This window comes from Pseudonaja textilis, chromosome 4 (genome assembly GCF_049901715.1).
Source record: "Pseudonaja textilis isolate UNSWEBS1 chromosome 4, rPseTex1.2, whole genome shotgun sequence".
Taxonomy (NCBI): Eukaryota; Metazoa; Chordata; class Lepidosauria; order Squamata; family Elapidae; genus Pseudonaja; species Pseudonaja textilis.
In genome coordinates this window covers 86,678,642-86,702,137 of record NC_141993.1, presented here as the reverse complement: position 1 = coordinate 86,702,137, position 23,496 = coordinate 86,678,642, and the positions used below count along the sequence as shown (strand labels likewise).

General features: G+C 46.1%; 1 protein-coding gene across 2 annotated transcripts in view; it reads right to left on the bottom strand.

Moving 5' to 3' along the window:
- Window positions 1-21,249, bottom strand: part of CLCN2 (chloride voltage-gated channel 2) — a 123,738-nt gene extending 102,489 nt beyond the window's left edge. The window contains exon 1 of one of the 2 annotated variants that reach the window (XM_026718889.2): window positions 21,070-21,249. In XM_026718889.2, coding sequence (XP_026574674.1) covers window positions 21,070-21,123 — 54 coding nt within the window. In that variant the 5' untranslated portion in view covers window positions 21,124-21,249. The remainder of the gene's footprint in view (window positions 1-21,069) is intronic. The other variant, XM_026718890.2, reaches the window with a different exon arrangement.
- Between the last annotated feature and the right edge of the window lie 2,247 nt (window positions 21,250-23,496).

The window sequence follows — 23,496 nt, the reverse complement described above, 5'->3', positions numbered from 1 at the left end:
TATGGTACCTTGGAAGTTTTTTAGTCCAGAGGTCGTCAACCTTTTGGACCTCAGGGAACACCCAACTCAAAATGTTAAATTCTGTGGACGAGAGACGCTGGGAAAACCCACCCAAAAATCTGCAGGAAAATTCCCTGCCCTGTTTTCCTACCAATCGATCATTCTTTATTTGGGATCGCAGGATACCGTCTCCAGCTCTGTTCTCGAGGTGGGTGGGGGAGAGAGAGAGAGACTTTTGGCTTGATGCAAGGAAAGCAGCAGAAGTCTTTCTTTCTCTCCCCCAAACTCCGCCAGAAATGAGTCTTTGCTGGCGCAGCCCCTTGGAGCAGGATGCCTTGCAGGGTCCCAAAGACTCATTTCTGGCGGAGTTTGGGGGAGAGAAAGAAAGACTTTTGCTGCTTTCCTTGCATGTAGCCAAAAGCAGAAGGAAAAAGAAGCAGCCTGGTGGCCAGGCCAGGTGCATGGGGTGAGTGGGGTAAGTTCCCCCCTGCCCTTTCCCCCCTCCCCTCACTACCTTGTGTTGTTCACAATGCAAGCAACGCAAGCCTTGTGTTCCCATGCAGCCTGGATTAATTGTTTTGCGGGGGACATTTCTCTGTGGACCACCAAACTTCTCTCACAGACCACCAGTGGTCCCCGGCCCACTGATTGGAGACCACTGTTCTAGTCCAACCCCTTATTCAATCAGGAAATGCAGTACCAGTCTGGACAAATGGCTGCCCTTGGTAACCTTCAGCGATGGCAGCATCTACAACTTCTGAAGGCAAGTCTGTTTTAGTTGCTCTCTTCTGGGAGAAGCTTTCAAGGTATCTACAGCAGGTCACTTTTTTCCATTTTGAACAGTCACTGAACAAATGGTTGCATGTCAAGGACTACTTTGGGTGGGAAGAAAAAGTAAACCTCCCTACAGCATATAAAACATAATATGCATTGCTCCCATAGGATCTGTTGTTGTTTTTTTCTGGGCTTTTTGGAGGAAAAAATATATATCTCCAAGTAGTTAGCAATTTTATTTTCCAGGCTCTTGAGATATACTTATTGCCAGCATTTCTCGACCTCTGCAAGCTGAAGATGTGTGGACTAATTCCCAGAGTTCCCCAGCCACCATGGAATTCTGGGAGTCGAAGTCCACCCATCTTAAAGGATGTTGGCTGGGGGAAATTCTAGTGTTGAAGTCCAGGCATCTTAAAATGGCCACGGTTGAGCAGTTGCAAAAGGCTGGATTAGTTTATTATAGATTAATAGAGTTGGAAAGGACCTTTTAGCCCCCCCCACCCCACCCAACCAGGAAATTCTACCCCATTTCTGACAAATGGCAATCCACTTCATCCCAGTGATGAAGTTCCCACAACTTCTGAAGGCAACTTCTGTTCCATTGGTTGATTGCTCTCACTGTCATAAAATTTCTCCATATTTCCAGGTTGAATCTCTCCATGTTCAGTTTCCATCCATTATTCCTTGTCTGGCCTTTGAGTGCTTTGGAGAATAGCTTGACCCCTTTCTCTTCTCTGTGGCAGCCCCTCAAATATTGGAAGACTGCTATCCTGTCTCCCCTGGTCCTTCTCTTCACTAAACTAGCCAAGCCCAGTTCCTGCAACTGTTCACACCTTTATAGTTCAGGGTCTTTCGCAAAGCCCCCCAAAATCACTAATTCAGCTGCTAAACCAGCTGTCCTTTGAAGACCTCGCCTTATTCTTCTCTGTCTTGACTCCATCTTGGGTCTAAGACGGAGGAGCTTCTGTTGATGAGAAAGAAACCCTCAAGACCATGTTGTGTAAGACTGCGAAATCAGGAAAAAAAAAAAAAACACCAACCACTGAGCAGAGAGAGAGAGAGCATAAAATCCCAGAGTCATAAAAAGAGATTAACCCGCAGACTGCTTGTTGGTGATAAGAAAAAAGATACCAGAGAAAAGATCAAGGTTATCTATTAAGTGGCAAAACTTGAATGGCTGAGAAGGATCTTGGGTGGAAGAAGGAAGAACAGAGTGTGCATCAGCCTAGAAGGTGAACCACCAAAACAAAAGCAGATTTCTTGGAAAAACACACAAGAGAACCAAAGGGCAGGATTAAAAGAAGAGCGGGGCAATTGCGGGGTGGTTTTTCTTGAAACAACATTGATCTGTTTTCATATTTGCACGTTTGAACTTAACGAAAACCGGGTTTATACGGTTTACCGCTACTGCAAACTGAGACAGTCTTGGACAAGTAGGATTCCTAGATGGGGCTGTGCAGCTTTCTTGGCGACCACACAACAAGAGTTTGCTGTCCCTCTTTTGGGCGGTTTCTTAACACCCAGACGTCTTAGCATGCAGTCCTAAATTTTTCTGGTGTTCTCCTATTTAAAGCAGCCGTTGGATTGTCATAGAGGCTTTTTTCAGGGGTGGGCCTTTCCTAAGAGGTATTGCAATGTCTTACCTGTCAATGAATACTTCAGCTTCAACCATAACAACACAAGAGCACACAATAGATACAAACTCAAGGTTAACCGCACCAAGCTTGATTGCAGGAAATACGACTTCAGCAACAGAGTGGTCAATGTCTGGAATACTCTACCCGACTCTGTAGTTTCTTCCCAAAACCCCAAAAACTTTAACCTTAGACTGTCTACTATTGACCTCACCCCTTTCCTAAGAGGTCTGTAGGGGGCGTGCATAAGCGCACAACGTGCCTACCGTCCCTGTCCTATTGTTTCTTTTATTTTTCTTATATGTACCCATTTCATGTATTCATAATTATGTATACACTTATACTTATTATCTTGTAAACAATTGACAAATCAAATAAATAAATAAATAAAAATAAATATGCAAAGGTAACCGTTAATGGAGAATTGACGGGGAAAAAAAATCATATTGAGAAAGGAACAAGGCAAGGGGGTCCTTTGTCGCCATTGTTATTTGTATTAACACTAAAAGTGCTAAATGGAAATATTAGGAAAGACAAGGAGAAAAAAAGGGGTGGAAATAAGAAAAGAGGAGGTATAAATTACAGGCACTTGCAGATGATTTAGTTTTTATATTAGAAGAACCCCTAGGAACAGGACCCAAGTTAATAAATAAAATAGAGGAAGATGGGAAAATGGCAAGATTGAAGATAAACAAAGGGAAAACTAAGATATTGGTAAAAAAATAAAATAAAGGAGAGAACCCCCAAATCCCACTCCTGACTGGCCCTGCCTACCTCACCCTGTCTCTCCCAGGAGCCCCCCATGGGGCCCATTTTGGATGCAGGTAAGGGCAAGGCGTCCTTGGAGGCTTGGGGAGGGCGACAAAATGGCCTTCCCGGAACTTCGGGAAGGCCGGAAATGGGCCCATTTCTAGTTTCCATGGTGTCTCTGAAGCCCGGGGAGGCTGTTTCCGCCCTCCCAAGAGGCTCAAGGAAAGCCTCCGGAGCCCGGGGAGGGCAAAAACGCGCCCCCCCCTCTGCCGTGGTGCAGGAGGCCAACTAGGCCACGCCCACCATGGCCACACCCAGCCAGCCACTGGGCAGAGAACCTGTTGCTAAAATTTTTGAAGCCCACCTCAGCCAATCTCTACAATAGGGTTGGTCAATCTTGGGCACTCTAAAGACACACACGGACATCAATTCCCAGGATTCTCACTGAATTCTTTAGAGTCACTTCTAATCAAAGCGAACGCTGTTCACCAACTTCGGTATGTCGTGAGAAATGCAAGTCCTTGTCTTCTGCTGGACCTAGTTAGGCTGTTTTTTTCTCCTTCCAGGGACAATTCTAGGAATTTTCTAGCAATTTTCCCACAAGTGCAGCAGGGTCTGTTTTTTTTCTTTTTCTTTTTCAGACCAACTGAGGGTTGATCCATTTGTTGCCACAGGAATTGATAGACCGGGTTGTCAATCAAATCAAACCTGATGGGTTAAGAGAGAATGATTGGCCCAAAGTCACCCAGTCGGCTTTCATGCCTAAGGCGGGACTAGAATTCACAAGCTCCTGGTGATTGGACAAAGTCGCCCTGCTGGCTTTCACGCCTAAGGCAGGACTAGAAAAAGACATCGGGTGACAGGTCCATAGTCAACCAGCCAGCTTTCATGTCTAAGGTGGGACTAGAACTCACAAGCTCCTGGTGATTGGACAAAGCCACCCAGTTGGCTTTCATTCTTAAGACAGGACTAGAATTCAGGGTCTCCTGATGATTGGCCCAAAGTCACCCTGCTGACTTTCATGCTTAAGGCAGGACTAGAACTCATAGTCTCCGGGTGATTGGACAAAGTCAACCTGCTGGCTTTCATGCCTAAGGCAGGACTAGAGCTCACAGACACCGGGTGACAGGTCCATAGTCAACCAGCCACCTTTCATGCTTAAGATGGGACTAAAACTCAGTCTCCTGTGGATAGACCCAAAATCAACCAGCCAGCTTTCATGACTTAAGGCAGGACTAGAACTCTTCTTCTCACCTGGTGCCTTAACTAGAGCTGGTTCTCACCCAGTGGATGATATCTTGGAGTACAAACAAAGAGACCGGGAACAGAACTTCAGGTGGAAAATGTCTTCCACTAATGATTCACAGTTCTCTCCATTGGGAATTGAAAATAATCAGTAGGTTGTCAGGTCCTTCCAAGTATCTCCAGAAGGACTATAGCTGAAGGATGGGGAGGCAGCTAAATTCTCATGAATGCCCCCACCCCCCCGCTCTAACCACCTAAGTTTGGTTGTCTCTCCACAAGAAAAACTAACAAAAATATCTTGGCAGAGGACCATGGGCATCCTGGTGTCCCGAGCTAGCTCAGGGTTAAATAAGGTCCACAAAGATTTGCTAAAATCATTCTCAAAGGCTGGAACTCAGAGAGGGAAGCGTGCTAATTGTAAGTTTCAAGCTTCAGTTGCTAACTGAAGTTTCACATTTCAATTGCCAACTAAAATTTCAGTTCTGGCCAGGAAGCCCAGATAAATTTCCCAAACACCAGCAGAATCTGTGGCTCACTGATGCACAATGACCTGAGTTCCAGCACACCCACGAAGGGCTCGATTACGGTAACCTTCCCAGGGTAAAGTCAATCTTGCAAAAGGGCCCAAGGCTTTTCAAAGCTTTTCCCTAAGGATCCTATCTTTAAAGAAATCTTTCAAATGCTAACACGCCGTCACTATTTTAAACCTCTTTTCCTAATGCAGGCAGTCCTCAACTTACGACCACCATTCGGTTACTAAGGGAGACAGTTGTTATGTGAATCTTGTCCCATTTAGAAGAGAAGAGAAGAGAAGAGAAGAGAAGAGAAGAGAAGAGAAGACAAGACAAGACAAGACAAGACAAGACAAAAGAAGACAAGAGAGAATGAAATGGAATGGAATGAAATGAAATGAAATGAAATGAAATGAAATGAAATGAAATGAAATGAAATAGAATAGAATAGAATAGAATAGAATAGAATAGAATAGAATAGAATAGAATAGAATAACAGAGTTGGAAGGGACCTTGGAGGTCTTCTAGTCCAACCCCCTGCCTAGGCAGGAAACCCTACATCACTTCAGACAAATGGTTGTTCAACATCTTTTTAAAAACTTCCAGTATTGGAGCATTTACAACTTCTGGAGGCAACCTGTTCCACTGATTAATTGTTCCAACTGTCAGGAAATTTCTCCTTAATTCTAAGTTGCTTCTCTCTGTTTCTCTCTCTTCTGTTTTCCACCCATTGCTTCTTGTCCTGCCCTCAGGTGCTTTGGAGAATGGACTGACTCCCTCTTCTTTGGGGCAGCCCCTCAAATATTGGAACTCTGCTATCATGTCTCCCCTAGTCCTTCTTTTCATCCGACTAGACATACCCAGTTCCTGCAACCGTTCTTCGTGTGTTTTACAACCTTTCTTGCCACAATTATTAAGTGAACCACTGCAGCTTGTTAAGTCAGTAACCCGGTTGTTCGGTGAATCTGGCTTCTCTGTTGACTTTGCTTGTCAAAAGGTCGCAAAAGGGGATCACACAAGCCAGGGACCCTGCCACCATCAATTCCCAAGCATCTAAATTTTGATCACGGTGATGTTACCACCGTGGGAAAGGAATCTCCATCTGGTTCAGTTCCAAGCTGGGAGAAAGGCACTAGAGACAAAATGGAGGCTGGAGGCTGATTGGAAAGAGGGTTCATTTATTGATGAACAGGACCACAATTTTTGTAGTTTGGTGCAGCTGGCCACATGGAGTTGAGAGTAGTTTTTTTTTTAATACTTTATCTTGGACTTTGCACTTGAACTTCTTGTTCCTGTGCAAGAACACGTATTCTATTGGCTGTTGTCGGGGTTATGTAGGGGTCACAGCTGGCTCTATAGGTTGTCTGAGCTATTGTACAGAGGCACTATGTGAAGGGAGAGGATGTATAAGCTGGGCTGTACAACATGTTAAACCATTTATAAATTGCCATACTGGGTCCAGGCAGCAAATTTGGGCCGATTTCTGTGCAATAAATCAGGCATCTCCAAACTTGGCAATGTTAAGACTTGTGGACTTTAACTCCCAGAATTCCCCAGACACACTGGCTGGAGAATTCTGGGAGTTGAAGTCCATAAGTCTTAAAAGTTGCCAAGTTTGGAGATACCCTGCCATAGATGAATTCAACAGTGTTACCTTCTCACAGCCCTTTAATTGAGCTTTGCACAAGGTTCTCTCAATTGCAGAAAGCAGAATCCAGGTTTATTAAACTTACAGTCCTTTGTTTACAATCTCTTGACTTACAACCATTCATTTGCCAACCATTAGAAGTTATAACGGCACAAAAGTGACTTAGGACTGGTCCTCACACTTACGGCCGTCGCAGCATTCCCATGGTCACATTCCCACAAGACCCTTGGCAATTAAGCATGTATTTACAATGGTTACAGCATCCTACATTTACAGAATCGCCATCTGTGACTTTCCCAACACGGACTCCATTCTACCCCCAACTTTTAAAATGGCCTTATGGATCTTGGGCCAGTGTTGTGAGATTTCTACAAAGTTTGCCCAAGTTTCCATGGCGGAATCTTCCAACCCTAAAAAGGGTCAATCTGAGATCTTTTCAGAAAGTTTGACGCAGGCCGAAAGGTGATCAGGATTATGGAAAGAGATTCAGGGGCTGAAACCAATATTTGCTTTTCCAGCCGAGAATGAGCTCTGAATTAGACTTAGTATCGTGGCTGGGGAATTCGGGGAGCTGAAATCCAGGGGTCTTAAAGTTGCCCAGCTTGAAAAGCAGGGACTTAAAGCTATTTATTTAGCTTTCCTTTAAGAATGCAAGGTAGCATAGACCAGGGGTTAAATTCTGATGGTTGAAGTCCACGAGTCTTAAAGTAGCTTTGCTGGCTAAGGAATTCTGGGAGTTGAAGTCCACGTGTCTGAAAGTTGCTTTGCTGGCTGAGGAACTCTGGGAGTTGAAGTCCACGTGTCTGAAAGTTGCTTTGCTGGCTGAGGAACTCTGGGAGTTGAAGTCCACGTGTCTGAAAGTTGCTTTGCTGGCTGAGGAACTCTGGGAGTTGAAGTCCACGTGTCTGAAAGTTGCTTTGCTGGCTGAGGAACTCTGGGAGTTGAAGTCCACGTGTCTGAAAGTTGCTTTGCTGGCTGAGGAACTCTGGGAGTTGAAGTCCACCAGTTTTAAAGTTGCCATGGTTGGAGACCCCTGGCATAGACAGTTTCGCTCAGAGGTGAGACTACAACCAGATCCCCTGTTCTTAATCCAACTCCTTAACTACATACCTCTCTGAATCTCTTATGGTAGAAAGGATCCAGAGTTCCATCCTCGTTACTGTATAACATGGAAAAACTCTACATAATTACAGATAGTCCTCAGCGTATGATCACAATGTCTGCTGCTAAGCGAGACAGTTGCACAGTGAGTTTCATCCCACTTTACGACTTATCTTACCACGGCAGTTATGTGATTCGCCGCAGTGGTTAAGTTAGTAACCTGGTTGTTAAGTGAATCTGGCTTCCCCATTGACTTGGCTTGTCAAGAGATCGCAAAAGGGGATCACACGAACCAGGGGGCTCTGCAAACCATCAGTTACTTTTTTCACTGCCATTGTAACTTCAAATGGTTAGCAAGTGAACTGTTGCTAAGTCAAGAATTACTTGTACACCTGTCACCCACATAGCGTTTTGATATCTCTGATATCTCGCAGAAGCCAATGTAATCACAATAACCCAGAAATGAAGGGGGGGGGAGGGAGGGAGAGGGAGAGAGAGATAGGGAGGGACAGACGGAGGGAGAGAGGAGGGGGAGGAAGAGAGAGAGAAAGAGAGAGAGAGAATCAAATGGCTTTAATCTACTCATTTAATTCTGATTAGACAAAAGTCCATAAAAAAGTGCAAGTTAGTCCATAAAGCAATCAAGATCCAATATTAGCCAACACCTTCACGTAAGGAACAACTAAGAGGTCACATAGTTTCTGAATCTTCCCGGAGGTGTTTGTAGATAAGATGGAACAAGAAAGCTGCCAACATGGGAGAAAGGAAAAGGGTGAAAAGGAAAGAGGAAACGATCTATAAGAAAATCAGAAATTTAAAAAAAAATTCACAAGGGTTGCTGCGTATCAGCAGAGTATATGGAACATGCTCAAAATCTAAAGTGGGAATTTTCATTTTTGCGCTCACAGCTTGGATTCTTATGAGATAAACTTTGCAAACAATCAGGACTGGGTAACCAATTTTGTTCAATTTTAGTAGGTTGCAGATTCACCAGAGACAATTTTATTCAATGTACAAGCTTTTGACAGCTGCAGCTGCACTCACACGACAACATTTACCCAAATCAGATAAAATCCTGCAAGTGCATTCATCCGGTCTGCTAAACCTAGTTGGCGTGAATTATGGTTTATGAACTCAATCATCTCTTCGGCACCCTCACATCACACAGGGCAAATGCCTCCATTCAACTAAGTACCCCTAAAAGAGGCAGCACCAAATTCTGGGCTGTTCTGGTGAAATAAGAGTTGTGTTGTGATTGCACAACATCTGAAAAAGGTCAGGTTTGGCTGGTGAAAACTAATTGTGGGAAATTGAATTAAGACAGGCATGTTTTAATTTGCGAGCATAAAACATTCTTTCCATTTGATTCCTCAAAATTCTGTAAAGCAATTATCCATTTTATTAAATACGAGAACCCTTGTGAACAGAGTTTCATTCTTCCCTCTTATTTTGACAATGTTGGAATTTAGACTCTCTGGGACAGAGAAACAACAGCTTCATTTATGTTTGCTTGACAACATTTCTTCCCCCTTCCCCGCACATACACAAATGTATGCAATACATACAACCAAACTTTTTAGAAAAACTACTGTATATAACCATTCCAAAACTAGCATGGAACAGCCGGAGGGCAATCCACTTCTAAGTATGTTTTACAAAGCCTACAAAAAAAAAATAACTTTGTTTAAAAAGACCACGACAATAATGATATTTTGACAGCAAAGATTAATCAGTGCTTCTAATGGCCAAGTTCTCCCAGTGCAATAACAGCCCACAAAGTATCAGTGGATTCGCACAATCTATTTAAGCGGCGTCCCGGATCCAGTTTTCTGGATTTGCACAAGATAATAAATTAATCAAAAGGTCTGAACACCAACAAAAAAACAACCCCTAACTAATCTTAACACTACACAAAACTCAGCACGCTATGCAAATATAGTTGCTAGGTTTATTTGTTCTACAATATGTTTGCTTTTATCCATTGGATGAAATCGGCTATCCTGCTAAGCCGTAATATGGCTTATATATATAGCGTAACATTTAACCCAGCAAATTTGTTCCTTTAATTGGGTTCAGACTAAAATGTGGATCTAGCCAACTTTACTTGCTGAGAATATGAAAGCCAACAAGATACTGGGGTTTTTTTGTTTGTTTTTTACTATGGAGTTTCTTTCTCTTTACCCAACATTCAAGCCTAACATACCTAACTAACATCTAAGACCTCTAAACTAAGAGACTGTGAAATGAGATTCACTCATTGAGCTGACTCAGGATGTACTTTACAAATCACAGCTTGTGGCTTAGCACAGGGGTCTCCAAACTTGGCAACTTTAAGACTTGTGGACTTTAGTTCCTAGAATTCCTCAGCATGGCTGGCTGAGGAAATCTTGGAACTGAAGTCCACAAGTCTTAAAGTTGCCAAGTTTGGAGATCCCTGGCTTAGTGTGTTGTGCAGATACAACCAACTGTGTCTTAGCTAACAGACTATGATCCAAACTAATCCTGGTTTTGTACAAACACAATGAAAATTAGAGAGACTGGCACACTGTGATCCTACAATTTGGAGCAAGCGAAGATTTGAGTCTAGGAGTCCCTACTTCTAATCTAACCCCATAATCACAACTTGGCATGGATTCTTAACCTCATAATCTGCTCTTAGAGCAATTCAAACCAAGAAAAGTTCAGTATTTAACCTAAGTAGCCCCAGAAAACTGGTCATGGATAACGGAAACCAACCAGAAAACCAGAATCCAGCAGAGGTGAGCTTCTAAGACACAATTTCTCCACTTCAGCAATGTTAAGACAGGTGGACTTCAATTCCCAGAATTCCATGCTGGCTGGGGAATTCTGGGAGTTGAAGTCCATCCATCTTAAACATGCAGAGGTTGGAAAAGAATTAAGATTTATTAGGGAGCATTCTGATGCCACTCAGAATTAGGGAGAAGCGGAATGGGACACCTTGCCACAGCCAACTCATTGTGGCCAACTAGTCATGGTCAACTTCCCATGGCCAAGTCAGCATGGCCAACTCACTGCAGAACAAGGCACCGCAGCCAACTCGCCCAGAGGTGGGCTGCACATACCGTAACAACTGGTTCGCCTTGTCCAGAACCAAAAATGTGCACGCATGTGCGCACGCCCCCCTCTGCAGGAAACAGGGATTTCTTGTGCGCGGCAGCCACAGTGAGCAGAAGTGGGCGAGGCAGGGAACTCAGCTGGGCTTTAAAGGCAGGGCAAGCAAGACGGTTTTATAGGATGGGATAGCACCAGGGCGAGCCCAGCCGGTGGTCAGAACTACCTGTACGGGCAAGCTTGTCTGAACCAGCAGCAGACCATGACTGAATTCGCCATGGGACAATTTTAACAATTCTATTTAATGCTTTAAAACAGGTCTATTTAAGATTATTTATTTTTATTGATTGATATATTTTTATTTATTTATTTATTTAAGACTATTTAAGGCACCCTGCCAACAAAAGTGCATCTAGTCAAGGCTATGGTTTTCCCAGTTGCAATGGATGGCTGTGAAAGTTGGACCATAAGGAAGGCTGAGCGCCAAAGAATGGAGGCCTTTGACCTCTGGTGCTGGAGAAGACTCCTGCGAGTCCCTTGGACTGCGAAGCAATCCAACCGGTCAGTCCTAGAGGAGATCCACCCTGACCGCTCTTTAGAAGGCCGGATCCTGAAGATGAAACTCAAAGACTTTGGCCAACTAATGAGAAGGAAGGACTCCCTGGAGAAGAGCCTAATGCTGGGAACGATTGAGGGCAAAAGAAAAAGAAGGGGACGACAGAGAAGGAGGAGGCTAGATGGAGTCACTGAAGTAGTCGGTGTGAGCTTAAATGGACTCCAGAAGATGGCAGAGGACAGGAAGGCCTGGAGGAACATTATCCATGGGGTTGCGATGGGTCGGACTCAGCTTCACAACTAACAACAACAATGAGGAACTCTGGGACTTGTAGACTTCAATTCCCAGAGTTCCTCAGCCAACAAATCTTAAAGTTGCCAAAATTGGAGAGCCCTGCTTTAAAATAAATAAAAACATATTTTAATTTCTGCCATTCCCATTTCATTCTGTCCCTCCTTTTGCGTCCTTTCTTTAATGATTCTATTCCACTTTTTTTTGCAGTGGGGGGGAGAGCATATTAGTGTAACTCTTGTCCCACAGCAAATTATCCTGCGGTGAGTTAGCTGTGGTGAATTGTCCCAGACCAGGGAGAAGGGGCATGACAGAAAGGTTGAAAAGCAAAGCAGGAAAGCAGAAATCAGACTTGCCTGGGGCTACACAATTACAGAGCCTGAACAGACCGAAACCAAAATAAGATGAAAGGGCCTAAATTTTGTCTAACGAGAGTCCCCCTGTATTGACAGGGAACACATGAATGCCTGGCTCAAAAGGTGGGTGGGGATGTTGGGAAAGGGGAGAAATACTAGACTGAGCCACAGATCAACCGATTGACTCAAAACCACAAGTTTAATTACAGAAATAATCCATTTTCTATCTGGAACATTGGGATGGAGCAGAAACGGACTAAAAAGGTTGGATTGGCACAACCCTCAAAAAGCCTCAAACCTCCAAAGTAGGTCTCACATCGGATAAACTCAGCTTGGTTGTGCGAATGAAGCTGTTAAGTTAAAGTTTACTGTGCTAGCTATTGAACAGTGCAGTGGCACCACCTGTAATGGGATCGTTTCCAACCGGCTCATATTTTGTTATATGTATCTTCCTCTCTCTGGTTTTTAAGTATCTCTGGTGGTGGCCATAGGGGAAGCAGCTAAGCAGCAGCTGTGGGCTACTACCGGTTGTCCCTGGTTCGGGAGAACCCAGGAGTGTGATTCTACCAGTTCGCACCTATTCGCTAGAACCGGTTGTTAACATTCTAAGCAGTTCGGAGAACCAATTGTTAGAAGAAATTACTGGCCTAATCCTGTAAGGAAGGCAGGAAGGAAACATTCTGGTGTTGCTTACAGAAACTGCCTCTCCGTTAACTCTTATTACATTCTTGACAGGACTAGACTTCCTGTCTCTGGAACTTCTCTAGAGTTTTTTTCCCCTCCTTTGAAGGTACTTTGCTTGTGTGGAGTGACCATTCAAAGTTACAATGGCACTGAAAAAAGTGACTTATGACCATTTTTCACACTTACGACTGTTGCAGCATCCCCACAGTCATGAGAGGCCGGGCGAGGAGATGCGTGCCTCGATGTGAGTGATATTGAGTTAGCCATGGCCAGCCAGTCACATGACCACCAAGCCACATTCACCCAGTCACATGACCACCAAGCCACGCCCACCACCTAAGCCTCACCCACAGAACAGGTTGTTAAAAAAATTGAATCCCACCTGTGGGCGAACCTGTAGCTAGCTTTATGGCCGGTTCAGTGAACTGGCAAATCCCACCCCTGGCTGGCCCCTCCCGTCCCTCCCCTCCCCTCCCAGGAGTCCCCACGTGGCCCATTTGGATGCCAGGTAAGTGCAAGGCCCACGCAGAGGCTCTTGGGAAGGGCAAAAACGGGCCTCCTGGAAGGTCCAGAAGGCTGGAAACAGGCCCGTTTCTGGCCTCCAGAGGGCCTCCGGAGCCCAGGGAAGGCTGTTTTCGCCCCCCTGGAGGCTCTAGGAAAGCCTCCGGAGCCTGGGGAGGGTGAAAAATGGGCCTCCCAGGGTCTCCAGAAGGGTGGAAGCAGGCCCGTTTCTGGCCTCCAGAGGGCCTCTGGAGCCCAGGGAGGCCATTTTCGCCCTCCCGGAGGCTCGAAGAAAGCCTCCAGAGTCCTCCCCCACTGTGATGCAGGAGGCCGACTAGGACACACCCACCATGGACCTGTCCATCCCACCCCTCCCGGGAGTCCCCACATGGCCCATTTTGGGCACAGGTAAGTGCAGGGTGCACGTGGAGGCTCAGAGAGGGCGAATAATGGGCCTCCCGGAAGTTTGGGAAGGCCAGAAATGGGCCTGTTTCCGGCTTCCAGAGAGCTTCCGAAGCCCAGGGAGGCCATTTTCACTCTCCCAGAGAGTTGAGGGAAGCCTCCAGAGTCTGGGGAGGGTGAAAAAAGCCTCCCCCGCTGTGATGCAGGAGGTTGACTAGGCCACGCCCACCATGGCCACTCCCACCCAGCAACCGGGCAGGTATTTGCTGATATTTTCGAAGCCCACCCTTGCTTAGCGGATGCTCTCTTCATAAAGTACTACAGGTAGTCCTTGACTTACAACAGTTCATTTAGGGACCATGGTCACGTGATCCAAATTCAGACACCTGGCAGCTTGATTCATATTTATGATTGTTGTGGTGGTTAGGCGATCTATTTTTGAGACCTTCGGACAAGCCAAGTCAATGAGGAAGCTGTATTCGCTCAACAACTGTGTGACTCACTTAACAACTGGTAAAGGATTCACTAAACAGTGGTGGCAAGGAAGGTCGTTAACATGGGACAAACTGCTTGACAACTGCCTCACTTAGCCATGGACGTGGGACTCCCTTGCAGTGGTATGTCAAGGGCTACCTGTACATCAAACCTTCCCTAACTGGAAATTTTGGCCTGGAAAAAGCCAGGGCAGGGGATAATGGGAGTTAAGATCCAGCGGAGCGGCAGTAGTGGCAATGGGGTGTGTGTGTGTGAGGAGGAGATGGTTTCATGCGTGCAACCTAATCCTGCATGTGTGTAAATAGAGTTTTGCACACTCGCTTGCTGCTTCGCGGCCCGGTTTCTCAACAGACGTGGCTCAATACCGGCCTGTGGCCCAGGGCTTGTGGGGACTCTTGCTTCCAAGGGCACCATGTTGGGAAAAAAAAGAGTTTGCTTTTTTTGAACAGCTTTCCAGATTTAAAACTGGGGAAGAGTTTTTCATTTGTGGCTGCACCGCAATCCTTCGTGCTACACAGCTTCTTGTTCTGACTCAGACTTCGTCAAATGCAATTAAACACAAACTTGTTTTAAAAGCAAAACCTACTTTATTGCAACGCTGGGAATTTCTTTCATTCCCAGCCAGAACTAATCTTAAACACTTCCCCAAGATAAGCACACACCTTTCAGTGCTGTGAATGCTGCCATAAACAGAAGTATCCAATATAATTATAACAGAAACCAAACGAAGTACCAGAAAAAAAAAACCAACCAGATTACACAGAGTTTCAAGGAGGACTCGGAATCTATCGAACTACTTTGCTTCCTGCAAAGGTTTCGGCATTGAGGTCTGACTTTTATCCCTTATGGGAGCGTCAATGACCTCCCAGCCTTAATTCCGAGTCGCCCCTTTTGTTTCAGCTGCTCTCGCCTTCTAGCAGCTCTGTGCACATGCGCACTGGGAACAGGCTCCCCTGGGTCCTTTGCCTCACTGCTGCCAGAGTCCAAAGGCTCCGAACGCAGCACCCCACTCCCAGATGGTCCTGGCCCCATCTCTGCATCGGACGCAGGACCGTCATTCGAGTCCTCTCCAGACTCCCTGACTGGTCCCCGTTCTTCCTCACTGTCCGATTCCACTGCTGTCTGCACCGGCTGCCGGCAAACCACAACACTTCTGTTACTCCCAATGAGCAGCATTCCAGCTGGCTGCAAGTAAGGGAACTTAATGGTGTTAGGAGGATGACAGCAATGACGGATCCTCTCGTCCTTCTGTCTGAGAACTGAAACAATATGTTTTATTTTCCCGGCCTTGGACAAGCACTCCTCAACCCTGCCTACTCTCTTCTCCTGCCAGTGCCAACCTTCGAATAATCAAAAGCGTCTTTTATTTATTTATCTGTTTTGGGTCTGCTAGCTTCAGGCTCCAGCAGGATCTTTCGAATGCGTGCCCAGGAAGACTTTTGCCTAGCGAGAGGCTGGCATCTCTGACTGTATCATTAAGCAAGCGATTAGTTTATTTATTCTTCTCATCCTTTTTATTTTCAGAGATTTTTCCATCTCGGGAGACTGTTCCAACCAGGATGAAAGTACTTTTGCTGTTTTCCTAGAGTCAGCCAAGGGTACAAAACTCTGCCCATTCCTGACAGAGCACTTCACAACTTGGAGCAGGCCAGGTTAAACAACTAGCAGGTGCAGTGATGATGCACTGCTGTAAGTCGGTTTGCGGTATATTTTTGGCCCTTTGCATTTGGTTTGGTATCGCTTGTCCCTCTTTCTTTTATGTCAGTTTCGTAGTTTGATGTTGAAATTTAATCAAAGTTGTTTTCTTAAGTTTTCGCGGGTACTTACATGTATGGCATTCAGCTTTGTTCGGGTATTTTCCCACGTCATTGTAGCTGTGCTTTTAAAGTTGTAGCAACGTTTCGGCAGAATCTCATCTGCCATCATCAGGCAGATAATCAAAGTTTAACTTTTAATCAAAGTTTTATATACAAAAATCAGTCAGAAGGAAGGCGCATTAGTGTCAACACACCAGGTTTAATCAGTTCTAACCTGAATTTCCTCTCCTTCCACTCAGTGTCCCTTTCATTTATGTGCAGTTCCACAAGAATCGGAAAAATGGGTTCATTCAGAAAACAGATTAAATCTAGAAGGCTCTGCAAGCCAACCTGAACAAAATACAGGTAGTCCTCGACTTACAGCCGTTCATTTAGTGACCGTTCATTCAAAGTTGCAACGGCACCGCAAAAAGTATCTTAGGACCATTTTTCACACATATGACAGTTGCAGCAACCCCATGGTCGTGTGATCAAAGTTCAGACATTTGGCAACTGTCTCATATTTATGATGGTTGCTGTACTCCGGGGTCACGTGATCCTCTTTTATGACCTTCTGACCAGCAAGAGGGAAGCCAGATTCATTTAACAACCATGTTACTAACTTAACAACTGCAGAGACTCGCTGAACAATGATGACAAGAGAGGTCGTAGAATGGGGCAAAACTCCCTTGACACATAGATTAACAGAGTTGAAAGGGACCTTGTAGGTCATCTAGCTCAACCCCACACCCAAGCAGGCGACCCTACACCATTTCTGACCGATGGCAGTCCAGTCTCTTCTTGAAAGCCTCCAGTGATGAAGCTCCCACAACTTCCAGAGGCAACTTCTGTTCCATGGGTTGATTGTTCTGTCAGAAAGTTTCTCCTTATTTCTAGGATGAATCTCTCCTTATCTCACTTAGCAATGGAAGTTTTGGGCTCAGCTGTGGTTGTATGTCATGGACTTCCTGTAACAGAATCTGGGCAGTTCCGATTGGGCTGAATCTCTGCTTTTTCTTCTTATATCTCAGTAAAATTAGGGAGGTATCTGCCTTGAGACTCTTCCAAATGTTCTCACCGCTCAAGTCTTTAAAAAAAACAGAGCAGCCTTCTTTGATCCAGGCGAGACTTCCCCCATTATCTCATCAAGGTTCTTCTTCCTTGCCTCCCACAGAGGCCTTGGATAGCACCTAAAAGACATGTGTGGGCACCTGACCAACCTCCCTGGAGAGATTGTGTGTGGTAGATTAATATCCTGCTTTTCATTCGAGAGCTCAAGGTGGCCACTACCACCTCCTCCTCTTCCTCCTCCTTTTTTTCCCCCAGAAAAAAACAACCGTTGAAGTAGGTTGGGCCTTGAAAAAGAACTAGGCCAGTCAGTCTTACCCCAAATGGCGTCTCTCACAGTTTCTGCCCCGCTGGTGGGACAGGCCCCAACTTGTAAAAAGATAGGGTGCAATTGTAGGGGAGGGGAGGAACATGGGTTTTCTTGTGACAATAGCATGGACGTTTTTAGCATTCTCTTATCTTCTAGGGCAAGGGTCTCCAAACTGAACAAAGTTTAAGACCTGTGGACTTCAACTCCCAGAATTCCTCAGCCCGCCATGGTGGGCTGAGGAATTCTGGGAGTTGAAGTCCACAGGTCTTAAACTTTGTTCAGTTTGGAGATTCCTTGTCTTGGATAATTTTTTTCTGGTTTCTCAATCTAGTCTGCAGCCTTGGGATCTCTTGGTGGTCTCCTTGTCCTTCTCTCTACGCCTGGCCCTGTGTAGCTACTTAGTTCAAATAACATTACAAGGAACGACCATTCTCTGAGGTAAATTAACAGGGTTCCTTTAGGCTACTTGGAAATCTTTTGTCCAAATGACATACAGATCTCTCGGCAACAAGATTTTCCTGCCTTCCATCTTTGTTTGCCATCCTTGGCAAGTTCTATTCGCCTCGCCTTCCTCAATATGCCACGACACACATTAGTGGTGTTCTCACAATGCACCTAACCCCGCTATCGGGGTTTATATAACTCACTGCATCATCTAAGTAAAGAGGGTGGGTTCACACAACACGCTAAGCCATACACAGATGTGCACAAACAAAGATTAAAGCTAACCACACGCAGAATAATGTGGGAATTGGTCTGTTTAGGGTTTTGGCTGAGTGGATTTAACCATGTGGGGAGGACAATGATCATCATTGTACCACTCAGAAGGAAGCCCGAAACCACCATATCCCAAACACCTTCATTCCTGCTGCAATCTTCCTGGCTGCAGTTATCCAAACTTTCCTTACTTGGTAACAGGTTTTTTTTTTTTTTAAGGGACTCTCCTAGCGCAAACTCCATGGAGTCCCTGGTGTTCTCTGAGCTTGGTTGTTTGCGTGCAGACATTTCATTACCCAACTAGGTAACACCATCAGTGCTACAGAGTGTGGGCCTTGCTCCCTATTCATATACGGTATTTTGCCCTGCCAGTATTGACAAAGATGTGATTTTTCTCCATGGTTAGTTCCTTGATTACGGTATTGCTTTCTGCCTCATTGTTTGTCTGGTATTAATCCCTGCTTATCTGGGTGTTGGCAGCCGGAGAAGTACAAGGGGGAAAAAAAACCACACCTCCATCAACACTGGCAGAGCAAGCTACTGTCTTTAGACAGGGAGCAAAACCCACGCTCTGTCACACTGAAGATGTTGGGTAATGAAACGTCTGCAGGCAAACAAAATCAAGCTCAGAGAACGCCATCAACTCCATCATTCGATGGGAGCTACAGAATCTCTTCTCTTGGTTCCATGGTGTTCTCTGAGCCTGACTTTTTTTACCTGCAGACGTCTCATTACCCAACTATATAACATCTTGAGTGTGACTGAGTGACTGTTTTATAGTTTTTTTCCTACTGCAAATGCCCTTTTTGGTGATTCCTTTGCACAACCTATCCTTTCCCTCGTGGTTTGCCAAGGCTGGCATCAAATTTAACATCAGAGACCCCTTTATTCAAACCAAGTGTGCCTACCATGTAAGAAAGGGAAGAGAGACAGATAAGAGCAAACACACACACACACACATTTTTTCCATGGTTGCAGGAGCTCTGTGAACACCCGAACCTCACCAATGAAATTGGGCCCTTTCCTCTTGTCATTTTAACCAGAAATCTAAAATGAAGTTGGCCAGACCGTTATATTTGTGTTCTTTTTAATGATATTTGAGTTGGTTGGTTGGGTTAATGTAAAATCGGTGTGCTAATTCAGCGCCAGGCTAAAAACCAGGAGTCTGTGCATTGTAGTCCTGCCTTAGGCAGAAAGCCAACTGGGCGACTTTGGGCTAATCGCCAGGAGGCCCCGAATTCTAGTCTTGCCTTAGGCACAAAAGTTGCCCAGATGACTTTGAGCCAATCATTAGGAGAGCGACAGTTCTAGTCTCACCTTAGGCAGAAAAGCCAGCTGGGTGAATTTGAGTCTCTCTCTCTCTCTCCCTCCCTCCCTCCCTCTCTCTCTCTCCCTCCCTCCCTCTCTCTTTCTCTCCCTCTCCCTCCCCTCTCTTTCTCCCTCTTCTTCCCTCTCCCTTTCTCTTTCTCTCTTTCCCTTTCTCTCTTTCCCTTTCCTCTCTCTTTCTCTCATCCCAACCCATCTCACAGGCTTGTTGTTGTGGATAAAATAGGAGGGAAAACAGGAGCATTTAGGTAAGTTAACCCCCTTGAGTTATTTATCCAAATAATAAAGGCAGGGTTTTGAAAATCTTCCTCCCTATCTACCTAAATTATACGGTTATTCCTGGGAATTCTGGCGGGTTGAATTCTACATTTCTGGAAGTCCACGAAGTTTGTTTCTTTGTGAGTTAGGTTTATATCCCACTTTAGGGGTTCAAGTCAACAGACTACTACCACCCCATCTCCCCCCCAAAATAACAGCCCTGCAAGGGAGGCAGCCTCAGGGTTACCCAAGATGCTTCTATAATTAAAGATAGATCGAACCAGGGTCGCCCCGATGCCAGTTCAACACTTTCACTCAGATTAGGAAGCCCTACTTGGGCTATACCCCAAAATATTTTCCCTTCTCCTTTGGCTTGGCTGAGTCCAAATGCTACAAGAAGCACCTACGCAGAACCTAGCCTGCTGCATTTGGTATCAAGGAAAGCTAAAATCTGTGCAGATTCCCACCATTCAATTAACCAAACCAACTGGCTTGTACAACAGGGGAAGCTATAAGGACTTCAGTGCACCTGTTTGGTCTTCCACCGCTGTGGTGACAGCCTGCTATGGCAATGAAATCTGACAGGGGTGAATCCAGATTTGCCCTACCAATCCACCATCAAATAGCTCTGAAACTTTCACAAGCAACTTCTTAGGAAGAAAAGTCCCAATTCACTTCTTCTTTTATCTGTTTCTTTCCGGGACACCTTGGGCTGATGCATCAGAGATGCAATTAGCTAAATAAAATATATAAAAACTGGAGGCTCAAACGTATGAAGTACGGTTGTATGGCTAGTCTAGAGGGGGAAATAAGGACTAGGCAGGGACATAATAGCAGTATTCCAGTATTTGAGGGGCTGCCCCAAAGAAGAGGGGGTCAACCTATTTTCTAAAGCACCGGAGCGCAGGACAAGAAACAATGGAGGGAAACTAACCAAGGAGAGAAGCAACCTGGAATTCAGGAGAAACTTGCTAACTGTGAGGACAATTAACCAGTGGAACAAAAGTTGCCTTCAGAAGTTGTGGGTACTTCATCACTGGAAGTTTTTAAGAAGAGACTGGACAGCCCCTTGTCTCGAATTGAATAGGCAAGGTCTCTCCCTTGAATAGGGGGTTGGAATAGACGACCTCTAAGGATCCCTTCCAGCTCTATTATGGCTGATCTGGATGAAAACGGGGCTCGGTGCCCGAGGGATGGGAAAGACGGGATGCCAAAAGCGATAGATTCCACCACCACCCCCGCCGCCCCAATGCCCGTTGGGACCGTAACAACTCTTGCTTAAAAGTACTGAGGAACGGCGGAACTCCTGGACCGAACTCGGCAAGAGCGCAGCGCACAAACCCCAAGGCACTCTTCACATGTTCAGAGGCTGCCTGTTTTCCCCCTTCTTTCGCCGATTTAAAAACCTCCCCAGCGCGAAAGGGATCCGGCTGGGTTCGAGGAGCCTTCCAGATAGAGAGGGAGGGAGGGAACGGAGGGCAGGCACTCTGCACATGAGCAGAGTCGCTCTTTCCTTTCCACGCAGGCACCAAGGAGCCCGTCCCACGGCGGGGAAGGCGCAAAGGCCACTCACCAAAGTCTGCTCGTACTGCAGCGCCCGCTGCTCCAGGCCGCTGTCCGCCGCCATCCTGGCCGCTGGGTCTGGCTTCTCCGCTGGCGGCCAGCGATCCCTCCGGGCAGCCCTGCCGGCGCTTCGTTCCCTTCGGCCGGGGCTCCTCTCTTGCCTCCGCCTCCACACGCCCCCGGGCGGGGAGGGGCGGGACGGGGCGGGACGGGACTGGCTGGCTGGAGCAGGCCGAAGGGAGGTCCCGGCAGCCCCACCGCTCCGCCTCTCCTCCCGCCGGACCCGGCCGGGGCTCTGCCGCGGTGGGAGGGAGAAACGGCGCCCGGAGGAGGCTTCGCGGACGGGACACCGACTCCCGTGTCTTCCTCCCCCGAACCGTCCCGAGGGCATCGGCTAAGCTGGGCTGGCCGGACTCAATGCCTCGTCCTCGATCACACGTGTACGCGAGAGGTCTCGTTCACACCACACGCTGAACCCCGTTACCCCCCACACCCACACACACACACACACACACAGAGTCCTCGATCACACACACACACACACACACACACACACACACACACACACACACACAGAGTCCTCGACCACACACGCGCGCGCACACACATAAACAGTCCTCGATCATACACACAAACACAGAGTCCTCGGCCACACACACACATATACATCCTCGATCATACACAATCTTCGACCACACACACACAACACACACGCATACAGAGTCCTCGATACACACACACACACACACACACAGAGTCCTACCACATACACATACATCCTCGATCATACACACACAAACAATCCTCAATCACACACACACACAGAGTCCTCCATATACACACACACACACACATAGTCCTCAACCACACACACAACACACACACACACACACAATCCTTGATCATATACACACACAGTCCTCAGTATACACACACACAGTCCTCTACCACACACACACCATACACACATACATCCTCAATCATATACACACCAACAATCCTCAACCACACACACACACAGTCCTCAACCACACACACAACACACACATACATTCTCGATCATACACACACAATCCTCATCCACACACACACACAGTCTTCGATACACACACACAGAGTCCTCAACCCCACACACGCATAACACACACACACATACACACATAGTCCTCGACCACACATGCATGCGCACACACACAACACACACATACACAGAGTCCTCAACAACAGTTCATTTAGCGACCTCTCAAAGTAGAAAACGGCACTGAAAAAAAGGGACTGATGACCATTTTTCACACTTACGACCTTTAGAGCATTTCCAAAATTCTGATGCTTGGCAACCACTTCCTATTTATGACAGTTGCCGTGTCCCAAGATCATGCGATCCCCTTTTGCGACCGCCTATCGGACCAAGCAGAGTCAGCGAGGGAAGCTGGATTCCCTTCACGGTTCATTTTGCCAACTTATCGACTGCAGTGATTCACTCAGCAACTGTGAGAGGAAACGTGGTAAAACGGGGCAAAATTCAGTTTAAAAAAATGTGTCACTTAACGACAGAAATTTTGGGCTCAATCGTGGTCGTAAGTCAAGGACTACCCACACCCATTCCTGGAGTTCAGCTTTGGAGAGGGAAATTGAGTTTGGGCGTTATCCAGGCGTCATTTTTCACCAAATTGTGGCGTATTGAACCCAGCACAATACAGGTAGTCCTTGACTTACAACAGTTTGCTTAGTGACTGTTCAAAGTTAACAACGGCACTAAAAAACGTGACTATGGACCGTTTTTCACGCTTATGACCTCTGCAGTCTCCCCGGGGATCAAAATCCGGATGCTCGACAACAGACTCATGACGGTAGCGGTTCCCGGGGTCACATGAATTTTTTTGCACCCTGACAAGCAAAGTCCATGAGGAAGGCATATTTCGCTTAACCGTGTTCCTAACTTCACTTAACAACTATGGCAAGGAAGGTCGTTAAAATGGAGCAAAGCTCGCTTAACAAACATCTCGCTTAGCAACATAAATGATGGGCTCAATTGCTGTCATAAGTCAAGGAGTTCCCGTAGGCTGGTTCCAACAAGGCCCTAAGGCCCGATTTATGGTAGTGACACCATTCGGCTGGCTTCACAAGTTGCACTAAACCAGGGGTCTCCAACCTTAGCAACTTTGAGACTTGTGGACTTCAACTCCCAGAATTCCTCAGCCAGGCTGAAGAATTAAAGTTGCTATGGTTGAAGACCCCCTTCCACTAAACCATCATGTGGTTGATTTGGTTTGGCTCAGCGTAGGGAAAAATCCGGTCAGAAACTCCCATCTTCTGTCTGATCCTGGCTTGCATTTAGTATTTCCCAGCAGAAGCGAGGAACCTAGATATACAAACTTTGGTTCATACAACCTACTGGATTAGGATTTGTTTCAGTTTGGAAATTGAAACAGTATTT